The sequence below is a fragment of the Hipposideros armiger genome, unplaced genomic scaffold, assembly GCF_001890085.2.
Source record: "Hipposideros armiger isolate ML-2016 unplaced genomic scaffold, ASM189008v1 scaffold_1497, whole genome shotgun sequence".
In the NCBI taxonomy this organism is placed as follows: Eukaryota; Metazoa; Chordata; class Mammalia; order Chiroptera; family Hipposideridae; genus Hipposideros; species Hipposideros armiger.
Window position 1 is genome coordinate 85,861 of NW_017732847.1, and position 11,633 is coordinate 97,493.

Sequence of the window (11,633 nt, forward strand, 5' to 3'; positions counted from 1 at the left end):
CAGTGTCACTGGCCCTCCTATGTGGGATCCGAACCGGGGCCCTCTGGCATCCCAAGCGAGTTCTTAACCATCGCGCCACTCGGCCGGCCCAGAGGACAATTTTTTTTTAGCTGAGCCATCCTGCCACCTGCTGTTGCTTAGAGCTCAAACCCTTGAGCGAGCTCTTAACCAACTGAGCCACTTGGCCGGCCCTGAGGACAATTTCTGAATGTTAAACAATGTGAACCTCACAATTTCACTTTTAGGAGTTTAGCCTATGTATGCTGAAAGATAATATATACAAGAATGTTTACTGCAGCATCATTTTTAGCAAATATAAGCAGGAAACAACTAATGTCTAGAGCAGCAAAATGGTTGAAGAAATTGCTATACTCTGATAAATTGGAAAACTATCAATAGCCATTAAACTGAATGAATGTCCTGTCTGACCTATTTTGAAAATGTCCATGATATATTAAGTGAAAGAAGACAATTGTAGAAAGCTATGTACTGGTATAGAAAGAGCATGTGTTTAAATACATAGAAGTATAGTCGTGGAATTGTTATACGTTACTTATTGGAAGTAGGAGTGGGGTTTGAGGAATTAGGAGACACTGACTTTGATACTTAACTATTGTTTTTTTTAACATTTTTAAATTACCAAGAAATATAAGGTTAATTTTGTAGATTGAGTCCATTTTAATGACAAGTGTGTTGAAGTGTCAGACAAAGAACTGTGTTAAAAAAATAAGGTGAAAACCTGTGATGTACAGGTATGGTGTCAGGTTTGAATCTTAGGCATTTTTTTGTTCTTATAAAAATCTACAATGAGAAGTAAATGTGATACTGTTTCATTCAGGTTTCATACAGTCTCGAGGTTTTAAAACTTTGAAATCAAGGACACGACGTCTGCAGTCCACCTCTGAAAGATTAGCAGAATCACAGCAAATAGCACCATCATTCGTGAAGGTAATTAGTCTGTTTTTAGTTTGAAAGAGCAATAATTTTCAGGTTATTAAAATGAAAAGCTTCAATATCTGATCTCTTTTGTTGGCTAATTGATTTTCTCCCATTTTTCTACTTATGACAAAGGATGAATAACCTGTGTAATGATCATACCTACAACTCTTCTGGGTGCCACACTTGTCTCTCCTCTGGCCTATTAGACATCTCCCTGTTTTCTTGCCCTGCCATCCTACACCTGCTTATGTGTTCTCTGTGTTAATGAGCAGCATCCACTCAAACTAGACCCCTGGTAATCAACTTTGCTTTGTCTGTTTTCTCTTACCTCCCACGTCCATTAATCATTAAAGCCCTGTTGGTCTAGCCTCTTAAATATTTCTTAAATCTCTTTTTAGCCCTAGTTCCCTCTCATAGACTATTAGTTATCTAGGCAAGAAATGGTTATAAACACTCATTTAGTCCCTATGCCTTTAGTTTTATGACCTTCAGTCTAGCCTCTAGACTGCCATCTACCAGTCTGTCTAAAATGTATTAAATATAATAATTGTATTCCTCTGCTTTATTGTCAGACTCCTGCCATGGTACACAGGGCATGTTATCGTTTGGCTTCCGCCTACCATTTTCTGTTCTCATCTTCCAATGTGTCCCCCCCTCTGTACCCCTAACCGCCCCCTCACTTGGCGTTTCAAAGTCCTGTCACATCAGATTGCATGCATTTCTTCAGCACTAAAGACTGTTGTTTGATGCCTCTGTCAGATTGTCCGTGTTCTTTTGTTCTTTGTCTCTGTGGCTTAGGTATCCCTTTCTCTTTAAAGCCTTTCTTGACTTCCCTACGTAATATTTATTTTACTGCCATACCTAATAACTCTAACATAATATCAAAATGATTTCAAAAACTTATTTATATATCTCTCCTTGATAGGCTGAAAGCATTCAGATCATTATTTATCTTTACATCTTCAGAACATACACAGGGCCAAGTATATGAAATATGCTCCGTAAACATTTACTATATTAATGAGGTTATCCTGTAGCAGAGTTAAGGGAGTGTGAACGTCAAGCCATTAGAACCCTAAGTCAACAACACGTGACCTGTTACCTGTTGTCAATATAGTGTTCATACAGAGGGTTTCTTTATATTAATTGATTGATACAGGTATAGGGTCCAGTGTTAGTTTCCTAACCATTGATTAAGTAATTTATTGTTGAGTTTTAACCTAATTTGTCACATTGACAAAAATTTAAAATTCTAGAATTATAATAAATTTTTTTTGTGTCAGCAGAATATTTCTGGGGAGTTAAATCACCTACATAGTCAACCAATACTGATGTGTTTTTTGTGTATTTAGGGATTTCTTTTGCGAGACAGAGGATCAGATGTTGAGACTTTGGACAAACTCATGAAAACCAAAAACATACCTGAAGCTCATCAAGATGCATTTAAAACTGGTTTTGCAGAGGGTTTTCTGAAAGCTCAAGCACTAACACAAAAAACCAATGGTAAGTAGATTTGACAACCATATTTGAGAATAGTATCTGAAAGGAAGTCCTAGTCCTACCTTCAAGTGATTATGAATAACTTTTCTAATAATTACTGAACTTTTCATTGGTTATATTCTGCTATATTGTAGCCTAAGTTGTGTAGAAATGGAAATATCTGCTGACATTTCCCCTTTCTCAATTGAGAATCCAAAGTCAAGGACAGAAGTGTGAGTGGCTTCATGAAGTTTTTAGTTACAGAGTGCTGACAGGAAATCATGGCAGTTAAGCAAAAGACAATTATGCAATTATTCCAGAGTTACATGTGATGAAATATGATTACCATCAGTAACCTAATGTTTGCATTTCATTGAGCTGTCATTTTGTATTGATGTCATTTGATTTAAGGCTGGTTTTTTTCCCCCTCCAGATTCTCTAAGACGAACTCGTCTGATTCTCTTTGTTTTGCTGCTATTTGGCATTTATGGACTCTTAAAAAACCCATTTTTATCTGGTAAAGACTTTTTTATTTGTCTTCTTAATTTTTAAAAATCTACATACTTGTTTCTTTTGCATAGTCTACTTAAGACTTAGAGAAAGAAAAGGTTAATGTTTATAGTTCTAGGATCTAGGCCTTTCATTCCTAAATTGAGACTTCCCAGATTGATGCATTGAAGTAGAAAAGTGTTAATCTGTATGATGGTGTACCATCTGCCTTGGCAGAGGATTTATTATATTGACATTGTGGATTACAGGAAGTGTCTTCAGGCACTGTACAAATTCAGGTTTTATTCGTTTTGTGAAAATAATATTTCATTAAAATTCCAAGCATTGTGTTATGAGAGTGAAAATGTTATTTAAACTTGTAGTAGTGGTTGGTTTCCTGGATTTTTAGAAAGTGATACCTGTCTAATCATAAAATTAAAAAAAAACAATCAACAGAGTTTTATAATAGCAATACAAAGTGAAATAGTTGTCTTTTTAGAGACTAATAAATTGAAATTTTTCAGTTTGCCAGTCTAAAATGAAGTAATAATGTCAGGTTTAAGTGGTTCTAATTGCTTTTTCAACTACCATTTAATTTTTACCCTGTGTTCTCTACTCTCTTTATGATTGAGTACCTTGAGAGAAAAAACTCTTAATGTACAATTAAGAACTTTGGTTGACTTGGATCAGGACTTCATCCCAGAGCTTGCATGTAGCACCAGACATTTTAAGGTTTTTTGTGGCATGAAACCTGAGATGAAGTTTTAACATCCAGGAATAGCCTTTTATATCTAAATACACCATCTGTTGTCTCCTTTTTTTCAAAAAAGAACCAGTATAGGGATGATAATAAGGTGATATTGACAGGTTGGTAGAGGGATAACATGAGCGCTGATTATTCTTAATTGATGTCTTAAGTGAAGGAAAACATATATTAAAGTATGAAATGCGTTGCCTTTGGGTAATTATTCCAAGTTTTTAGAATGTCCAAGTGCTCCTGCTGCAAATTTATTTTCATTATTTATTAAGTCCATCTATATAGAGCCTTAAAACAATAACTTAGCGAGCTAAAACAGTTAGTCTCCATTGCAGAATTACTGTTTTAAATTTGCTCTCTTGGCTTGTCTGTTCTTGATATGTTAAGTATTTTTTGTTAACCTTATATTATTGCCTACTCATTTTTTTGCTTCTATATTTCAATCTGTCTTACTCTGAGGAAATTAGAAATTGCTTAGTTTACTCATCTATACTTGTCCAGTGTGGAAGTTTACCTGAGGTGGGAGGCTTCAGAAAGTTTTGTTTCCCATAATAGCTTTGTACGCCATAGTTAGTCTATCCTACCAAACTTTTACTGTCTTATATTTAATGACATTATTACTGATAGATCACCTAAGGGCAAGTAATTAATTGTCAGAGGACGAAGGCTGCTTGAAAAGTGAAAGCTGTTAAGCTTCACCCTTTATTTTTTAATGCCAGTGCCGTTTTTTTGTTGTTTATTTTAGTGCTAGGTGAAGGCAAAGTATTTCAAAGTATAGATCCCTGACCAGTTGTATCAGGATGACAAAGGGTGATTATTAAACATGCAAACTCTACAGTGCCTTTTTTCTAAATCTACAAATCAGAAGTTCTGTGCCATGGCCCGGGAACCTGCATTAACACATTTCTCAAGTGATTTTTATGCACTGGAGTGTTTTAAGATTTCTAACATTAGCTATTCAAGGAGAAGAGGAATATAATTCTTAGTTTTAATTGGAAAGTACAAAGATGTCATTTTAATGTGAATCATTTGTTCTTTGAACATAGTCTAGAAATCCAGAAGACCTAGTTTGTATTCCTCACTGATTTAATGTATGTGAAGTTAGATATTTAAGTTTTCTGGGCTTTGCTTTCTTGCATCTGAAAAAATAAGGTGGTTGGAATTTTATGAATCAAATATATAAACATTTTCTTCTCTTTAGTCCGCTTCCGGACAACAACGGGGCTTGATTCTGCAGTAGATCCTGTCCAGATGAAAAATGTCACCTTTGAGCATGTTAAAGGAGTAAGTTAAAAAGTTTACCTTGACCTCTTGAAACATTAACTGTATAAGGTCAATATTTGATTCTAAAGGTGTGAATAGAAAATATATATTGGTCTCTGCTCCCTGTTCCTGGCACAGAGCTCCTAAAATTCTTATAATTTCCTAAGTGATAAGAGCACTAGGAGCATCTTTTGTTCAACTGTTTGCCTTTGACCACTATTCCTGACACAGAGCTTCTAAATCCCGTTGAACTTCCTGGGTGATAGGAGTGTCTTTTGTTCTAATGAGGTGACTTTTAGTGGGCTTCTGGATAGCTTTAGGAATGGGGGCTGGTTACCAGAAAGACCAAGCCTTGATCAGAAGTTTGGAACTTTCAGCCCTACCACACATTCTCCAGGGAGGAGACAGGGCCTAGAAATGCAGTTAATGATTGATTATACCTACGTGAGGAAGTCTCCATAAAAATGTCAATAGTTCAGGTTCAGGAAGCTTCCAGGTGAACATGTGGTGGTGCTGGGAGAGTAGTGCCTCCAGAGAGGGCATGAAGGCTCCATGCCCCTTCCCTCACACCTGTTTCATGGCAGGGCTTAGTAGTAATGTGTGAAAGCGGCCAGGTGTAGTGGAATGAATGTGGACTTCAGAGTCAAACAGACTAAGGTTTCACATTCGTTTCTGACTTACTGGTGTGTGTCCTTGAGCAAGTTACTTTAGATTCTCATGGATTGTGTTAGGTGCTTGACATAGTTGATACTCAATAAACGGTACTTCTCTTTACCTATTCCTTTTATTGACCTTTGTAACCATTATCTAAAACATCTGTATCTGGAGTGAACAGAATGGATGAATTCTAGTTTATTGCCAGTTAATTAAATCATCTGACAAATATTTAATTGTGCCTCCTAAGTGCCAGTCCCTGTTTTAGGTACTGGGACAGAAGAAATACAACAATCTCCACTCTCCTGGAGTTTTAATTCTAACAGGAATTGGGCAATGATATGGTATATATGGAAATAATAGAGTACATTAAATGGTAAAGTATTATGGTGGAAAAATACAGCAGAGTGGAAAGAGGATTGGAAATCCTGGGATAAAGGTCACAATTTTAAATGAGGTGTTCAGGGTATGATTGACTGAGACAGTGACATTTAAGTGAAGATTTGAAGATAAAGTAAACCATGCATTTATCTGAGCAAAGAACAATTCTTGCCAGAGGAAGAGAGAGAATAAAGAACCTAAAGAATTAATGCACCTCGTTTGTTTGTTGAGATCTGAAAAGGCTACTTTTATGTAGAATGGAGTGTGCAAGGTGAATTAGCAAAAATACTAGGAGATGAGATCAGAGAGGTGCATAGGAACAGATTGCACAGCATTATAAAGACCTTGGCTCTGAGAAAGTGGGAGCCATGGAAGGATTTGAACAGAGAAATAATATGATTTGTCATAAAACTTAATGGGAACACTGTGTTGATGATAACCTTCAGGGGCCAGAGGTAGAAAACAGGCTATTATAGTCCAGGCAAAGATGACAGAGGCTTAGACCAACATGGTAACAGTAGAGTTGGTGAGAACTGGTTAGATCTTTAATACAGATTTTGAAGGTAGAGCCAAAAGTTTCTTGACAGATTAGAATATAGGGTATAAGAGAAAGAGGTGTCAAGAATGACCATAAGATTTTTAGTTTGAACAATTGGAAGAATGGAATTGTCATTTACTGAGAGAAAGGCTGTGAGTAGAGTAGATTTCGGGGACAAAGATTAGGAATTCAGTTTGGGGTGTGTTATGTGTGTGATATCAAATGAAGGGGTTGACTTAGCATGTGGTTAGACCATTTTGGTGTTCCTGGGAGAGGTCTGAACTAGAGATAAAAATTATAATAGAGGTTACTTTTAAATGTAAGTCCATGTGTTTTTCTGAGATCACCAATGGAGTGAATATGACTAGAAAAGAGGAGGCCTAGCCTAGGTACCAAGTTGTAGAGCATTAAAAAGTTCAGAAGACAGAGAAGAAGGAAGAATCAGAAAAGACTGAAAAAGAGCTTCCAGTGAGGTAGCTGAGGGTTGTACCCTAGAAGAAAATTTCCGTGATGAGAGAGGGAGTGATCAACTATGTGGAATTCTATTGATGAGCTGATGAGAACTGATCATTCTGTATAGCAATGGGACGATCACTGATGTCCTTGATAAGAGCAATTTCAGTGGCAAAGCCCGGGGTGAAATCCTGATTGCAGTGGGTTTATAAGAGATAGAAAGAAATGAAATGGAATAGGTGATCGTAAATAATTTTTGAATTTTGTTAGAAAAGGTAGTGCATCTATTCTAATAGGAAAAAAACTAGACATATGTATAAACCGGTAGGTGGGATATACAGGGGTGGGGGTTGTAGAAGTTCATTGAGAGTGGAGTCAGAATCAAAGTCATGAGCTGAAGGAATGTGTGGACAGAAGAGGAGGAGGTGTGAAGTTGTGTAGGAATGAGGGAATGGATGTATTTGGGAAATAAAATATGATTGGTGGGCCATTCAAAGTTTGGGATCATAAATTTCTGTTGAGTCCAGTCAACATGAGTGTTTTCTTCCACTCATTAATAAGCAGGAGGGGAAAGCATAATAATAGTGTTTCATTATTTGAAGGATTAATAAAGATTGTCTTGGCAATTTAATGACCTGTCATTAATGAATATGTTCTAATAGAGGCAATGTAATTGTCTTTGAGGAATGTTTTGGAAGAAATTCTTCATGCAGGAGGTGCTTGAAATCCATGACTTCTGAGGATTCTTCCACCTATGAAGAGGCTGCTGATGTTATTATTTCTGTTCTTCCTTTTTCCACACTCTGGTTCCTATTTATACATAAACTTTTTTTCAACCTTGACTCTTGGGTAATAATGCATCAGAAATTACGGCAATTTTACACCAAGGAGTCCATTCCTTTCCTTTGCAATTTAAATAGCTGTGAGCCGTGTTGGAATTGTGACAAAGGAGCAATTGAGGAAGAGGTTGGTGTAGCGACTATTTGAAAACTAGACTCACCAGTGCAGTGGTCCCTTCTCTTTGTTTTTGAGGTCTGCACTTAGAGGGCCTGCTCTGCATCGAACCAGTGCGAGGCAGTGGTTACTGAGGCAGTCTCACCTTCCCCCTGCAGTATATGTACTTCGTTCCTTAACACAGCACACTTCTACAAATAGGCCATTTCTGAGTACAAAGCCAAAGAAGACATGCTGATAACCAAACATTAGAGAAAGGGGGACATCATAAGGTAGAGCCTCAAAATTCTGTGCTAATATGAATAAATGTTTGCTATAAAATCTAAGTTTATATAGAGGAAAGTAATTCAGTAGCATTTACCATAATACGTATGCCACTAGGTAGTACCTATGATCAACTTTACCAAGTCTTAAAGAGCTTGTATAAGAATGTTATTTTCTTTCCCAGAATGTCTGATTATCTAGGGATACTTCTATATATAGTTACCATAAAAATATTTAATAAGGGCTCTTATAGCTTTATTCATTGCCTTGATCCCCATAACCCTATTTTCTGCCATTGGTTTTTATATTCCTCAACTAGGAATTCTCTTGACACAGAGGTTGAGGAGAGAAAATGTAATTTGAATAGATGGTACTTAATCTTTTCCCTTTTTTCCTGTAGTTTATCCATTACCTTAACCAAATGGATTTGGTCTTCTTTTAGTATATGGGTATCTTTGAATATTTAAAAAAATTATTTTCATTAAAAATTTTTTTAAAAATTTTTTTGGGGAATTGGAACACTTTTACAATGTTGGAATTGGGGAAGGGGATCAGCCAGGTTGTTGTCCTTCAATCTTAGTTGTGGAGGGCGCAGCAAGCTCATCTCCAAGTCCAGTTGCACCGCTCAGCTCAAGGTGCTGTGTTCAATTAGTTGCGGGTGGGCATAGCCACCATCCCATGCGGGAGTTGAACCAGCAGCCTCGTTGTTCAGAGTGCACGCTTTTATCCACTGAGCCATCCAGGTGGCAGCTCAGTTGAAGGTGCCGAGTTCAGTCTTAGTTGCGGGGGGGCGTAGCCCACCGTCTTGAACAGGCAACCTTGTTGATAGGAGCATGTGCTCTCACCAGCTGAACCATCCTGCCACCTGTTGGCAGCTTAGCGGCAGCTCAGCTCGGGCACAGCTCACTGGCCCATATGGGAATCAAACCAGCGACCCTTTTGCTCAGAGCTTGCACTCTTGAGCAAGCTCTTAACCAACGGAGCCACTCAGCTGGCCCCTAAAATATTTTTTTAAACATAAATTTTATTGAAGATCAACATGCACACAAAAATACACAAATCATAGATGTATATACCTCAATAGATTTTTACACAGTGAACACATTGTTATCAGCACACAACTCAAAAAAAACCACAACATTATCAGAATCTCCCTAGTTACTATCTCTTCCCACTGCAAGGATAATCATTGTCCTAATACCATACATTAGTTTGTGCTGCTTTTTGAATTTTATATAAATGTAATATATGTAGTGTAGGTATGACTTCTTTCACCCAACATGTTTGTGAGATCCATCCATGCTGTTCTATGGAGTTGTAGGTCATTTATTCTCATTACACAGTATTCTGTTCTATGAACACAATAGCACAGTATAATTGTACATTAGACATTTGGGTGGTTTCTAGTTTGGGTTCAAATAGTGTGCTGCTGTGAATATTCTTGTATGAGGTATATGCCTCTTGGTGAGCATATGTATGCATTTCTCTAGGCCTAGGAGTGGACATAGCTTTGCTTTTTTTTAACCATTAACTTTGTAAATGTTTTGGTTAATTTTTAATAACTTAGACTAACTATAAAAACTCTCAAGCCTAACAAAAAACTGCTTACTCTTAACAATTTTTTATTTCCTGGAAATAGCCTTGAGAAATTTTCTAGAAATGAAAAGTAGTTATGAGATTAATTTTAGATTTGCAGGATGCCTTTTGGCCCAAGATATGTTTCGTATTTTAGTGCATTCCTTCCCAGTCAGCTTTGTGTACTTGAGCTGTTTTTTGTCACTCACAGGCCTTTAAAGTTGTCTAATGTAAGATTGCAGATTGGCTACTAGTGAGATGAGTTGGATTAACAAATGTATTATTTGGTCAGTATAATTTAAAATAAATAAGTGACATTTGTAAATTAGATTGGCAGCCAACATTTTTAAATTGGAAAATTTCATCCATGAAAAGATTTCGGGTTTTTTTCCTTGGAAAATTTAAGTCTGGAGCACTAGGTCTATATTCCTTGTTTGAGCCAAGTCCTGGTTTTTGGCAGTTTTAATGGACTTGTTTTTTAATTCAGCATATTGCCACCACTATTGTTTAACATCTGTCCTTCTGCACTAATTTTTGGTATCATTCTGGCACTATTTGCATTTGTGACTTTTCTAGTATGCTAATTAGGAAAATTGCTCACGATTTCTGATAGGCAGCTTTCGTAATTTTACATGGGAATTTTTAAAGTTAAACTGATGTTCTGCCTGCCATCTTTGTTGCCCATGTTGCTCTTTATTCTCGCTAAGGATGGGAATTCTGCAAAATATAATATTTTGGGGGTTAAATCTTATAAACTTTTTTGCCACAGCCATTTATAAAATAATACCAGTACACCGTAGCCTAATTTTAGTCACTGCCCTTTGGCATTTGTTAGGGACTGAGTAATTTATAATCTAGTAGTAATTCCTTATAATGAAAACAGCCTCATAATCACAAATGAATAAGTTAAATACAGATCCCTTATCATTAATATAGTATGTCCACATAATTTGCCTTTGAATTTTATAACCAGCTCCAAAGAAATCTGGATTTGAGACTTTCTAAATCAAATGCCTCTGACACATTTGACTAGAATTTTGAATGTAATAGTTTTTTATTAACTGGAGGAAGCACTTTTTAAAAAATGCAAGAAGTTTAAACTGGCTTTTGTTGGCATATGTAAGGAGACTTTGCATAATTGGCAATAAAGGCAGGGAGAAAACCCTTTGTGTAATTATAAAGGTGTATTTTTGTATACTCCTTTCACTGAAACAGAGACATGTTAATTTCCAATTAAATGAACGCTTTTCAAAGAGGATGGCTTGATGATCTAATTATTTAAAATTGTTTGGTAAATTGTGTCAATTTAGGTAGAGGAAGCTAAACAAGAATTACAGGAAGTTGTTGAATTCTTGAAAAATCCACAAAAATTCACTGTGCTTGGAGGCAAACTTCCAAAAGGTAAGATATTTTTCCCTTTAGACATAAAAACATATTGTAATATATTACTAATTTAGTTTTTATCTTTTTTTTAAGATTTTAATTAAAATATAGCTAACATACATTATTATTACATATTAGCCTCAGGTGTACAGCATAGTTAGTCAACATTTATATACCTAAAGAAGTGATCACCATGATAAGTTCAGCAACCATCTGACACCATAGTTTTTGTCAAATTTAACTAATTAAAGTTTAGTTCTTAATTCCTATTTTATAAATAAGTGTTCATTCTGAACATACCATTCTATAACCTTTTTTGGTAATTTAAAATTTTGTTATGATTTTAAACTTTAAATGAAGTTGCAAGAATAGGACAGAGAACTCCTATACTCAGCCAAATTCAACAGTTTTTATTTATTTATTTTTTTTATTGGGGAATTGGGGGGATGGGAACAGTGCTGGGGAATTGGGGAAAGGGGAACAGACAAGTTGCTGTCGTTTTGT

The 11,633-nt window shown here is 36.1% G+C and overlaps 1 protein-coding gene across 1 annotated transcript in view; it reads left to right on the forward strand.

The window, feature by feature from the left end:
- Window positions 1-11,633, forward strand: part of YME1L1 (YME1 like 1 ATPase) — a 73,017-nt gene that overhangs the window by 38,552 nt on the left and 22,832 nt on the right. Inside the window, exons 5-9 of the mRNA XM_019634085.1 lie at window positions 839-948; window positions 2,292-2,442; window positions 2,852-2,935; window positions 4,866-4,948; window positions 11,057-11,147. Coding sequence (XP_019489630.1) covers window positions 839-948; window positions 2,292-2,442; window positions 2,852-2,935; window positions 4,866-4,948; window positions 11,057-11,147 — 519 coding nt within the window. The remainder of the gene's footprint in view (window positions 1-838; window positions 949-2,291; window positions 2,443-2,851; window positions 2,936-4,865; window positions 4,949-11,056; window positions 11,148-11,633) is intronic.